The sequence below is a fragment of the Oratosquilla oratoria genome, chromosome 16, assembly GCF_046742065.1.
Source record: "Oratosquilla oratoria isolate Oo_2021 chromosome 16, ASM4674206v1, whole genome shotgun sequence".
Taxonomy (NCBI): domain Eukaryota; kingdom Metazoa; phylum Arthropoda; class Malacostraca; order Stomatopoda; family Squillidae; genus Oratosquilla; species Oratosquilla oratoria.
In genome coordinates, this window is record NC_134792.1 from 46,398,011 (window position 1) to 46,412,200 (window position 14,190).

The 14,190-nt window shown below is 44.3% G+C and overlaps 1 protein-coding gene across 4 annotated transcripts in view; it reads left to right on the forward strand.

Moving 5' to 3' along the window:
- Window positions 1-14,190, forward strand: part of Remo (Remoulade) — a 119,257-nt gene that overhangs the window by 63,724 nt on the left and 41,343 nt on the right. For all 4 annotated transcript variants that reach the window (XM_076199679.1, XM_076199682.1, XM_076199681.1 and 1 more), the window contains exon 4: window positions 3,506-3,577. In XM_076199679.1, the coding sequence (XP_076055794.1) occupies window positions 3,506-3,577 (72 nt within the window). The remainder of the gene's footprint in view (window positions 1-3,505; window positions 3,578-14,190) is intronic.

The following is a 14,190-nucleotide window of genomic DNA, read 5'->3' on the forward strand; positions in this document are numbered from 1 at the left end:
TTTGCAGTATGTAACACTACTATTCCAGTGTACAGTAGTACATTTAGACATACCGGCCGCCAACTGGGTCGATACTTAAAGGTGTAGACATAACACACATCCTGTGCAGGGAATACGTCTACGGCAGAGAAATTCTTGTACACAGTGAGACATAAAACTCCTGTTTTTGTTGTGCTGCAATGTCTTGGCCCGCTGGTTGCATGTGGAGCTGTCAGCCGAGCCGCCAGCTGGCAGTACGCGGCGGTCTTTATGGAGTTGTGCGTGGCGTTTAAAGGCTTGCAGGTTATGGAACGCTATTTCTGGTTGGTTGGTCTCGGGTTCTGGCGTGTCTGTTTGGATTCTGGGAGTGCTCCCCCAGTCGCCCGGTATGTAGAGCATGTTTGTTTATTGCCAATGGTATTCCCGTTGGACAGACCGTGGGTTCTGCATGGGGCTCCAGGATGAACGCTTTAAAAGGGGCCTCACTTTATCATGCCTTTGCCTTTGTAAAAGGCGAGAACCACTCTCGGGGAAAAATGCCAAGTATCATTAGATTTTTAATCAGGGACTAACTCAACTATCATGAGATATATTTACATATAACCTAAATACGAATTATACTCCCGAAACCTCTCCAGTTTTTACTGGTTTCAAACACAGCGCAAGAGAGAATACGGATGGGTGGGTTGCATTCATACACTTTAAGAAAGCATCAGATAAAGTGCTGCATCGGAGGCTGCCGTGGAATTTGAAGCCAAAATGGCTGTAATCGAGAGCAATTTGCTGGAGTGGGTGAATTATTTTTTGGAGGAAAATTAAAACGGTTCTCTCGTGAAGAGGACTCAGAGGAGAATGATCTCATAAGTGGAGTCCTACAGGGCTCAGTTTTTGGCACCAGTCTTCTGGCGCCATTCATTCAGGTTTATTGGAGAGTGAAACAAACTTATGAGTCACATTAGTATATGTGTTGATGACGCCCTCTTTCAAAGCCGGATGAAGGCTGAAGGATCATTCACCACTCACAATTAGGAATTTAATGTCTGTCGCCAAAATGTCTGTCGCCAGAAATGTTGAATGGGATCTAATGAGAGTAAATGCAGCGTGATGCTCTTGGAGAGATCCGGAATAGATTAATGGCTTAGCGCCCAGAGAAGAGGCTTTCATAAAGACAGTGAAGGTGACCATGTGCCAGCCTCTTGGAGCTGCACCTCCAGATGGAAATGAGTGTGTGATGGGTTGTTGAAGACGGGGTGGAAGGAAAATAGGGAGATGATTCCCTTTGACGCCTGACTAGTAGACTGAAATGCCACGCAGGGTTTGAAAAGTATCACAATACGGCAAGCCGTTTCCACCGCCCTTGGACAAGTAGATGTGGTGTGTGTGTGTGTGAGATGCTTGTAAGGTCACAGAGTTTACTATAGATAGGGCCATACAGACAACGGAGTTTTCATCTTGGAGGGTAATATCTATGGATCACGTGTCCAGTACATGACCTAAAGCTATGATGAATCACACACACATACACACACACACACACACACACACACACACACACACACACACACACACACACACACACACACACACACACACACACACACACACACACACACACACACACACACACACACACACACACACACACACACACACACACACACACACAAGAAACACACATACACAATACACACACACATATACACACAAACACACCACACACATACACACACATACACACACACACACATACACACACACACAAACATACACAAACACACACACGCATACACAAACACACACGCATACACAAACACACACACGCATACACAAACACACACGCATACACAAACACACACACGCATACACAAACACACACACGCATACACAAAACACACACGCGCATACACAAACACACACACACACACGCACCTCTATATTCGCCTCATCATGGCGCAAGGCCCTTCCATTCCCTCCCCCCCACCCCCCTCCCGCATGTTTTCAGCCTGGAGCCAATCTCTCTCTCTCTCTCACGCCTCTCTTCGCTTCTCCTCGCCTCTCTTCGCCTCGCCAGCATAAAACTCGTGTTCTGAATAGACAAAGTCCGTCTGTTCACGCCCGCGCACACCCTTGTTGCCATTCCAGAGCGCCTTTCTGGTGCCCATAGTCAAGGAACGCATTGGGCGCACGATGGAGCAGCCCTCGTGTGAACTACGCACGATAGCATCTGGTCCGTCTCCTGATGGTGTGTCCCTGAATACGGTTCTTCGTGGAGGGGATACAGAAGGACTCTGGAGATATCGTCCATTAAGTTATCGAACATCTGTCGTCTGGACTATGTCGTCGGTCGGGCAACGCAGGACTTCCCTGACTACGGGCGTCAGTCAAGGGGTCTTTCTTCCTCCTCCTCTTATCCTTCTCCTCCTCCTCCTCCTCTGCTCTCACGAGGTCGTGAGGTCTTTGTTGTGATTCCGTCACGTACTTGTGAGATGGCCGTTTGTGAGTCTGTCATCAGGCTGACTTACCACGTGACGTGGCTGTTGGCATTAGCCTTTTATCCTCCCACTACACCCACTCACTCCTCCTCCTCCTCCTCCTCCTCCTCCTCCTCCTGTCCTCCCCTCTTTCCCTTCTCCCGTTTTCCCCTCCTCTTCCCTTCCTCCCCTCCTCCTATCTTCCCCTCCTCCCGTCCTTCTCTCCTCCCTCCCCTTTCTCCCCTCCTTCTCTCCTCTCTTCCCCTCCTCCCACTCCAAAACCCTCCTTCCCTTCCCCCTCCACCCCTCCCTCCTCCACATCATTGTAACTGTTTGGGCGACAGCATCAAGAAGAAGAAAAGGAGAGAAGATAAGGGGGGAGGGGGAGGGGGTGTGATGGGCGCTGTGCGCTGTTCTGACGTGTGGAGATTAAGAGATTAAACTGCGAGAAATGAGCCGAGTGACAATGAGAGAAAGAAAGACAAAGACATGGAAGAGAAGAAGAAGGAGGAGGAGGAGGAGGCGAAGGGGTAGAAGGAGGAGGAGGGGAGTAGGGAGACAACAGAGCATGTCCATAGAAGGAGGAAGAGAAACACACACACACACACACACACACACACACACACACACACACACACACACACACACATACATACACACACACACACGACGACGACGTACAAAAGAATACAGACCTTTGATAACAGTGGCTATTTTCACCGTATCCCACCCGGCTGATGATAACCCCGGAAAAATTCCTCTTCCCATTTGGATACTTGATGTATTACCACAATTAACCTAAAACTACCTGTTCTTGATTATATTTTATTACCCGCCATTACCGTGATATTTCGTGTCATTGCCCTCTTATTACCCTTTTATTACCCACATATAACCTGTCATTAAATTTCTATATTTTGTTATATATTACCACAATTAACATATTATTACTATTTCTTGCTTATATCTTATTACTCGTCATAACCGTGATCTTATGTGTCATTACCCCCATTTATTACTCTCTCATTACCTTTTATTACTCTATCCTCCCGCAGAGACTTGAAGGACAACAAGATCCGGGTAATCCAACCTGGAGCCTTTGCCAACCTGACGAGCCTCAAGAAGCTGTAAGTACCACAAGACTGCAAGAGACCCTAAGGCCTACACTAAGGCGTTCCATGTCCCTTACCATCTGTGTTCCCTATCCATAAAATTATCTGATCTTTTCATAAAACAACCAATTGTTTCAGCAATTGTTACTAATTCTAATCTCTTCGTTAAACACTCCGTTGGCAAACCAGTACTTGTCTTTTTCCTTACCGGGCCGGTGCCGTGCCCAGTTCCTCTAGGTCCGGTTCAGTACTAGGACGATGGTGGTCTAGAAGTACGTAGAAACTAGGGTTTTGTATTATACTAGGTTGATCCTCTCCGTGGCCACTTCGAAGACTCCATCCGCTTGTTAATATTTCTGAGAATAGAATCGCTGGTTATGATCAGTGGGAGGGCGTAATTAATGGTGCCGTTTCCTGGGCTGTATCGATATTTAGTTAAAAATCGTCAATATGAATCCTAAAGCTACATAGTATGTGGGTACAGTTAAAGGTATTCATTGATTAAGGTTTTAACAAGGAAGGGTTGTCTTTTTTCTTTCGTTATTTTTTTTTTTTTTTTTTTTTTTTTTTTTTTTTTGTGGCCTGGAATGTCTCTTTGAACCATTAGTCGGGGGACCCATCACAAGAAAAAAGAGAAAAAGAGAAAAGAAATTTGTGCTAAATTTATGTAAATTGCTCTCAAGTTCTCAGTAATGATACTACAAACTTCTTTGGCCGCCGCCTTTTTTATGGTGATGGTGCGGACGTGTATAAAAGGTGTATTTATGGGTATGTACACACGCGCGCGCGCACACGCACACACACACACACACACACACACACACACACACACTCGACGGCGCAGTGGTAGCGGTCGCAACCGCTGCCACAGCGGTCCGAGTTCGAAGCCCACCCAGGGCAGAAATAATTTCAGTATCGCTGCGCTGCGAGTCGTTACTCCAACTCGTGGGCGGGGAGTTGGGTGTGTGTGTGCGTGTAAGGTCACAGCGTTACCTATAGATCGGTCATGTATGAACTCTGAACTCTCCTCCGGGAAGGTAATAGCTGTCGATCACGAGTCCAACAGTGATCCAAGACCATGGTGAATCACACAGAGGGAGGGGGAGTGCCTGGAAGGTCCCCCTTGGCCAAGTTGCTGGAGTTGCAGCTTCCTTCGCCTGTGCCACAGATGTTGAGTAATAATTCACCAGGGCAGCCCCCCTCCCCCTCCCCCACCTCTAGCTGAAGACAGGAGATCAACGCCCGAACGCAAAACAACAACAACAATACAACAATAATACCACCACCCCATCAATCACAACATCAACAGCCGCTACCTCCACCCTTCCCACCAGGATCTATGCGACCACCACCACCAATAACAACAACAACAATAACAATAGAACGAGCAACAACAATAACAAGAGCAACAGCACGAGGCCTATGTGTTGTAGTCGGCCGAGCGAGCGAGCGAGCGCAATAGCGCGTCTAGAGGAGAAGCCCATCATCCCCCGTGAATACAAGAGACCCGCCATAACTCACCGCGTTTTCTTCCCAGTCCCACATCTTTCCTCCTCATCCTCCTCCCCCTCCTCTTCCTCCTCTTCCTCCTCTTCCTCTGTTCCTGGTCCTCCTCCTCTTCCTCCTCCTCCTCTTTCTCCTCTTCCTCCTCCTTTTCTTCCTTTGTCCCTCCTCTTTTTCCTCCTCCTCCTCCTCCTCCTCCTCCTCCTCTTTCTCCCTCCTCCTCTTTCTCCTCTTCCTCCTCTTCCTCTGTTCCTGGTCCTCCTCTTCTTCCTTTGTTCCTCCTCCTCCTCCTCCTCTTTCTCCTCTCATCTGTTCCTGGTCCTCCTCTTCTTCCTTTGTTCCTCCTCCTCCTCCTCCTCCTCTTCCTCCTCCTCTTTCTCCTCTCATCTGTTCCTGGTCCTCCTCTTCTTCCTTTGTTCCTCCTCCTCCTCTTCCTCTGTTCCTGGTCCTCCTCTTCTTCCTTTGTTCCTCCTCCTCTTCCTCATCTTCCTTCTCCTCCTCCTCATCTTCCTCCTCCTCCTCCTCCTCATCTTCCTCCTTTTCCTCTTCCTTCCTCCTCTTCCTCCTTCATCGTCCTCTTCATCCTCCTCTTCCTCCTCTTCCTCCTTTCGTTTACCTCCTCTTCCTCTGTTCCTGGTCCTCCTCTTTTTCTTCTGTTCCTCCTCCTCCTCCTCCTCCTCGTCCTCTTCCTCCTCCTTTTCATCCTTATCCTCTCCCATCTTCTACCCCTCCTCCTCCTCCTCCTTTTCCGTATTTTCCTCCCCTTCTCGTATTTTCCTCTTCCTCCTCCTCCTGTCATCCTTGCTTTCCCTTTCCCTTTCCCCTCCTTTTCGGACGCTTTCTACTTTACTAATTTTCCTTTCCCTTCCCATCCATCTTCATGTTGGTCGTTTGCTTTTTCTTACTCTTTTTTTCTCTCTTTCTCTCTTCTCTTCCCCTTCCTTCTACTTTACTTGCCTTCTCCGGCCTTCCCCTTGCTTCCTTTCCCCACCCTTCATTTCATTTCCCCTCACTCTCACTCCCCTCCCCTCCCCTCTCCTTCCCTCACCTCCCGTTGCCATCGCCTCATCTCCTCTTCCTTCCCCTCTTTGCCCCTCCTCCTCTCCCCCTCCCCTCCCTTACATCCTTCCTTTCCCACTGCCATGTCCGCATCACCCCTCCCTCCCTCCCTCCCTCCCTCCCTCCACACCAGACCTCCCCTCATCTCCTCTTCCTCCTCCTTCCTCTGACCGCCTCCTCCCATTCTTCACAGCGTCCATCACCTTCGCTCACGTTCCCTCATCCGCCCCTCCCTCCCCCCTTCCCTCCCTTCTTTACCCTCCCTACCCCACCAGGACCCCTCTCCTCATGCTTTCCCTCCTCTTACTCCTCCTCTTACTCCTACTCCTCCTCTTTCGCCTCCTCCTATCCTTCCTCGGCCTCCACTTCCCTTCCTTCTCTAATCCGTAAATGTTCATCTGGGTTGGTGGAGTGATGGTGGTAGTGGTGGTGATATTGGTGGTGATAGTGTGATTGCGGTGATGGTGGTGGTTGTCGTAATGGTCGCGTGGTAATTGTGGTTGTGATGATTGTGGTAACACTTGTGGTGGTGATTGTGACAGTGGTGATGAAATGAATTCCCCTGCGCGCCCTTGCTCGTTCGCTCCTGAAGATGGTGGTGGTGGTGGCCGGCGTAGTTCGGAACGTTTGGGAATAAAAATTGACGATGGTTGCGAGCCGAAACGTTTGAGAGCGGCGGCAATTCGCCGGCGTCGCTTTGAAGATTCGCCGCCGCTCTCGTGTTATGCCTATTTTGCAAATTGTTCCACTTTGCCTTCGTTCATACTCGGGTTCCGTCGGGCTGCTTGCGCACTATCCTTGGTTTATTCTTTATTTTATTTATTTCTATTTATTTGTTTACTCCTTTTTTTTTTCTTTTCTTTTTTTTTGAGGGGGTTGCTGCCCTGGGCAGGCACCGTGGTTTTACACAAGCAACATAATCCCCACTGATTATATGTTATTTTATTTTATTTTTATTTTATTTTATTTCTATGGGGTGGTTTCATCATAGAGGTTGTATAAACACTCCTCCAAGTTCCGTTCCCCGTTTTTTATTTTTTTTTCCTCCCGTATACAAATACTTTGGTGCAGCATTCTTCCAATAATATAACGTGATATTATAGGTTCCCAGGCTCCATTGTATCCGTGGGCTTTTGAAGTGCCGTGCGCGCTACTGGCACAGGAGCAGCAAATGAAAAAGGCAAAAATGTAATATTGACACTATAGTATTTGATATATTCTTTCGATTTTTTTTTTTTTTTATTTTTTTTTTTTTTTTTTTTTTTTTTTTTTGCGGGCTAGATTATCAGTGTTTTTGTTCCTGTAACGAATAAGACCTGAAGGCGCCGGTCGACCATAGAACGTCATGCAGAAGAACGAAAGAACATTGTCATCTTTTACACATGTGCGCATGCGTAGTAGGACAGGAGACCAGGAAGAAAGTACAGTCAGGAGCAAAAGTTTTGATCCACCCAGTTTTTTTTTATATATAGAATTCAGAATATTTGACCATTTTTTTTATCAATTCAAGAAAATTACCCAACTGTAAGCTAAATACTACATAAGAAAATATATCACGCAATCAACAAAAACAAATTATATTGACGTTGTGAGAACTAGCGTGGGTCAAAAATTTTGCTCGTGACTGTACATGCTCTCCAGATAGTCTCCAGATTAGCGCCGTTATGTTGGTACTCCTGTGGGTCGGCTTTAGGTTGGTATGCCTCTGTCAGCTATGCAAGTGGACAGTCCCTATCTCGCCATGATGAATAAAAACCAATGTATTAGTGGAAGTAATTGGATTTATTATTTATTTATGTCATCTGTCATTTATATTTAGAAATTTGTGAAACTAGGAAAATGTGATTAGGATGTTAATAATGGTGTTTGAATTATTTTAATCTTATAATTTTATAAATTAGTGAAACTAGGAGACTTTGATAGTAATGTTAGTATTGGCGTTTGGATTTTCTTTTTTCTTTTTTTATCTTTTATATTTAGAAATTCCTGAAACTAGAAGTTATTGCAAGGTTGATATGACATCTAAATGTGAAATGTACTTTCCCAATCTGGGCAGCCGTCTCGGGACAATCAGCAGTTGCTAGCAGATGAACTCTGCCTTTGGCCCGTTTGTTGGAAATATTAAATCACAGACAACCAGCCACTCTTTATGATAACCATAGAATTGTCCTTATTATTATTGTTATTGTTAATACTACTACCGGTATGATTAGTATTGTTATTATTACTGTGATTAGTTATTAATGTTATTATTATTATTGTTATCGTAATGCTATTACTGATATAATTAGTATTGTTATTATTATTACTATGATTAGTTATTATTATCGTTATTATTATTATTATTATTGTTATTATTATTATTATTATTATTATTATTATTATTATTATTATTATTACTACTACTACTACTACTGCTACTAGTACTACAACTACTATTACCGGTATTTTTACTACTATTACTACTTTTTTTTATCATCATCATTATTGATATTAGTTTCTACTTTTCTTCCCATTGGTAGAATTTTTTGTTTGGTTAGTGAGTTTGTATAAAGATATGTATGTCCGTATGCATGTGTGTACACATATTGCTGTCAAATAGTACGAATTTTTCATCTACGATATATTCTCTTGTTGATGTGTGCACTTTGCCAAGATTGTTATTCCAGTGACTACGCCGTTTTTGTTCGAAAGTAAATATCCGCGAATTTAAGAAACCGGCAAATAATCAGATATGAAAGTAAATATCCGCAAAATTAAGAAACCGCCAAATAATTGAATACAATGTAAATATCGGCGAACTTAAGAAACCGCCAAATAATTGAATATGAAAGTATAAACCCGCGAACTTATGAAGTCGCTAAATAAAGATATCCGCAAATTCCTGCCCCACGCCCATTCCTTACTGGTTTGCGATAACAAGCCTACCAACACACATACCTTTGGGGATCACATGCAAAAAAATTCGCGATACACTTCAGGATGTAATGCCCTTTTTTATAGGTGACCTCCTGAAGGCGCTGTAGGAGGAGGAGGAATTGGTGGGTAGAGGGTGACAGATCTAGGGCGTTGGCTAGGGAGACTGAATTCCCTTGTTAGTATGGTCCTCCAACTGCAATGAGCTAAGATAAAAGGGAAACGAATAGTTTTGGGATGGCTGGCTGGCTGGCTGGCCATCTCCCATGTAAAGAGGGAAGAAGCCCTTTGATATATAAATAGATAATTTGTTGGAATGAGGTATTTGGATCTCTCTCTGAAGTCTTATCCTTAAATACACACATGCACACACACAAACACACGTACATTATTTATATATATATAATATATATATATATATATATATATATATATATATACATACATACATACATATACCAAAGGCTTTTCTACGTACACGGGGAGAGGGTAGCCAAAAAGACAAAGGCATAGAAACCATTCCCACCCATTCCATTTCCTATATATTCCACTCCCCTCCACCCTCCTCCCTCCCTCTTATCTTGGTATATATATATATATATATATATATAAATATATATATATATATATATATATATGTATATATATATATATATATATTGAGACATTCTGACAGGTTGACGTAAGCGGAGTAGGAAACACAGGAGTCTTGGTCTTGAGTTTATTCCTGACTAGTTTCGCAGGTATGCTTTTTCAAAGGAAAATATGCATATTCCTTTGAAAAAGCATACCTGCGAAACTAGTCGGGAATAAACTCAAGACTAAGACTCCTGTGTTTCCTACTCCGCTTACGTCATATGTATATATATATATATATATATATATATATATATATACATATATATATATAAATATATATATATATATATGTATATTTACACATACCAAAGGTATTTTCCCCCTACACGGTGGGGGGTAGCCAAAAAGAAAAAGGCATAGAAACCACTCCCACCCATTCCATTTCCTATATATTCCACTCCCCTCCACCCTTCTCCCTCCCTCTTATGTAATAATATATATATATATATGTATATATATATATGTATATATATATAAATATATTTATATATAATACATATTTGGTGTAAAAGATGGAAAAATAGGTGACGAGAGTAATTTAGAGAAAAAGATTGCAACATCCTGGATAACTCCTTATATATAAATATATATATATATATATATATATATATATAAAGAAAAACAAACACACACACACACACACACACACACACACACACACACACACACACACACACACACACACACTTCGGTAATTCCCCGAAGTATAGAATGTAGTTCCTCTTGAAAATCTGCGCCAGTTGTTGCATTCCACCAGAGAAAGCTTTATGAGGTCGCGTCGCCGCACCGCAACAGAAGGAGGTGGCGGCAGAGGGCGAGGTCAGCCCCTCTGTTGGGTCACGGGTGCCCAGGATTAATTCATTTATTTGTTTGTTTGTTTGTTTATGTGTTATATTCGCATTCATTGGTTCGTCCTTCACTTCGTGTGCAAAGAGGATTGTATTATTCGTCTTTCGTTCTTTACATGAAACCCTCTGAATAGGACAGCTGGTACGTCATGAAGGCAGGTTCTGCAGATGGATCCCACGCTCTGCGAGTGCCATATGGCCGGCAGAGATCGGTTTCGGGCGAGGCTTCTCTCCGGTGTGGGTCCGGTTCGGGGCGAAGCGTACATCCTCTTTAGTTCCCAGATCATACATAGGCGGCCGAGGACCCGCGAGCTGGTCTTATTCCCCCCACCCCTACGGTGGTCTCTTCGAAGTCCTTTTCCCTTCGAAGTACTTCGGAGGACAGTGAGACGTGTCCTGTAGTCTTACAAAGTCCCCTTTTTTCACTGGAGGGTCCTTCAGTCGAAATTTTGGTGTTTGGTTTTTGGAGGTCGTCGCGACAAAGCTTCTGGTCTCTCTATCTTATCTCTATCTCTACCTCTGGTTCTCTAAGGTCAATGAAGGCTGTGGACTTTTAACGCCCTCTTCAGGGAGAAGAGGGTCCCCAAGTAATATTCGAGTTTATAATTTTTTTTCTTGACTCGGGAAGAACGCCATTATGTAGCACTACTCCAGCCCCTTTTCTCGAGTCCTTCTATATTCGAAGTACAGTAAAGCTTGATGCCCAAGCACCCCTTTCTTTGAAGTCTTCGAATAGTCTTGTACTCAAATTTAATTTTATGATCATTATTATTATTATTTATATATATATCCTAAGATCGCTGTTCCGATAGCTCTTTTATGGCCTCTATGTTCCTTTGTTCCCTTTTTCTCTCTCTCTCTCTCTAAGTCAAAATTTTGGATTTTTGAAACTCGAAGAACGCCGTCCAGATCGTTTCCTTCTATGAACTCTGAGCTGCCGAACATTTCCCCCAAGACCCAAGACTGTTTAAAGAAAAGATAGGGTTAACCCTTTCGTCGCTGCCTACGACCCCGGCCCTTTTGCCAAGTGACTTTAGTCGGCCGAGGGAACCCCTCCCCCCCACCACCCCTTTTGCAGCGAAAGGGGGTTAAATCCCAGGAGCCTAATCCTCTTTCAGGAACCACTAAGCCCCAAGCGAATCTCTAATCCTGCATAACCTCTCCCCTCCCCCCCCCCCTATCTGAAACAGGATTATCCGGTATCCGGGTGGGATCATTGGCAGCGCTAACCCGCCAGATGGATTTCCCGGATACGGAGAAGGGAATCCGGTATGGATAATGGATAAGTGGACCAGTGGGGAAGGATTGTCGGGAGAGAAGTCGGAAGGCTGGAGCTGGCCTTGTGCTGCTCTTCTGCCTTCTCTCTCTTTCTTTCTTTCTTTCTTTATATATTTCTTTTTCTTCTTTGTTTTTCTTTCTGATTCTTCCTCTCATATTTCCTTTTTTCTTTCTTTTTTCTGTATCATCTTATTCTTCCTCCTTCATCTTCTATTTCTTCCTCTTCTTTTTTCTTCTTCATCTACTTTTTTTCAATGCTCCTTTTTTCTATTTCTTCTTATTATTGTTCTTTTTCTTCTTGTCCTGTTTTTCTTTAATTTCTTCTTTTATTTATTCTGTTTCTTCTCCTTCTTCTTCTTCTTCTTCTTCTTCTTCTTCTTCTTCTTCTTCCTCCTCCTCTATTTCTTCTTTTTCTTCTTTTATTTCTTCTCCTTCCATCTTGGGGCGTTGAGGATTGTCGTCTCCGGCAAGAGGACCCTTCCCTCTCACCGCTTTGCCCTCCTCTTCATCACCGTCCTTCCTCCCCTCCTCCTCTTCGTTCTCTTCTTTATCCTTTTCTTCTTCCTCTTCCTTTTTGCCTTCCTTCTTCGTTTCCCTCTTCATTCTCCTCTCTTCTTCTTTTTCCTCTTCGTCCATCTCCTACTATTCCTCTTCCCCCTCCCCCTACACCACCTCCTCCTCCCCTTCCTCCTCTTCCTTTTTCTCTTACTTTTCCTCTCCCCCCTCCCGTCCAGTACCTCCTCCTCCCCCTCCACTACCTCCTCCCCTTCCTCCTCTTCCTTTTTCTCCTACTTTTCCTCCTACTATTTCTCCTACACACACCTTTCCCGTTTTTCCTCCTCGCCCCCCCCTCCCGTTCTCTTCTTCCACTTTCTCCTCTTCCTCTCTCCTACCGAACCTGATTCCTGGCCCCAGACCTTGTTTTCGCACTTCAAAGGGGGTTGGCTGAAGCCTCCCCCCCTCCTAGTCTTTGACCAATAAGTGTGAAGAATCCTGCCCCGAATGCAACATCGCTTCCCATCTTATGGTTTCGAATTTCCCCTCATAGGGGGCTGGGGCGGGGGGGGGGAGACCACTGGGGAGAAGGGGCGTGGGAGGGGTTTGAGAAGGACTCAGGGTAAGAAGAAGGGAAGGAAGGTGAGGAGAGATGGAGGAAGAGGGGAAGGAAGGTTGAGGAGAGGTGAAGGAGGGAAATGGATAGGGAGGTAGAGCGGAAGGCTGTGCGATTATGTCATAAATTTGGGTAGATCTCTCGATGGATAGTGGATAGACTTGAGGGGAAATGAGGGTATTGTCTCGATAGGAGAGAGAAAAAGAGAGAGGGAGAGAGAGAGGGCGGGGTGTACACTGAGCTGGGTTTGGGTTCTTGTAAGTAGAGTTTGGTTTATGATGATAGTTCCCGGCAGGTTTATGGCGGGCAAGGCACCGAGAAACGAGATTTTTTTTTCTTCTTCTTTTTCCTCTCTGGTCGTGATAGGATGGCCAGTGGGTAGCAGGTCCACAGGATGCAGAGTCCATTGAGGCTGAAATGTATCACGACAAATGGTCCGCGAAACACCGCACCGGGAAGAGAAAACAAAAAAATTAAATAATAGAAAAATAAATAGATAATAAAAGAAGACAAGGGCATACCTTGATGTTCCAGACCTTGAAAAGAATTCAGATCGGAGACAAATAGGAAGATCTAAGGAGGAAGGGAGTTGCTGAGCCTCTCATTGGGAAGAACGAGAGAGTGGGCATGTTGCTTGAGTTGTTTAGATTATATTTGTGTATAAAAGGAGTTACACGGTATAGGAAATTTGGCATTATATGGTTTCCTAAGATTGAGAAACGTACAATTACCACATTTAGAAGAATATTAGCCATAAGGAGAGAGAGAGAGAGAGAGGGTGGGGAAAGAGAGAGAGATGTGCTCCATTGAGGCGTGTGGGAACATGTTGAAACCTGTCATTGATAAGAATTGATAAGAAATATGTTTATGCTGTCTGTGATCTCCTTGGCTCCAGAACAGTGAGTGGAGTGGCTAATGCAGTCCCGTACTCCATACCGAGATAAGATAAAACAGTTTTTAGTGATGGTAGATGTATGAATATGCCAGTTTCGTTTAATGGAATAGGGTAGACGATAGATAATGTTAGCATGGAGTTGATATTGGTTTGCCCATCCCTTGACTGAATGACCTGATGGGTATGTACTTTGCTGTATATGCTTGTATGATGGTTGTATTATTGTTGTGTTAATCTATGATATTGTAGCGGTAGACTGTGGTAATATTTTCGTGCCGTGGTGGCATCATCGGAAGCGTGCTGGTCTCGTATTTGTTGAGTTGTGGGTTCGAATCCCGCACTCCTCTCCGATTCCCAGCAGTGATTGTTGGTTACCTGC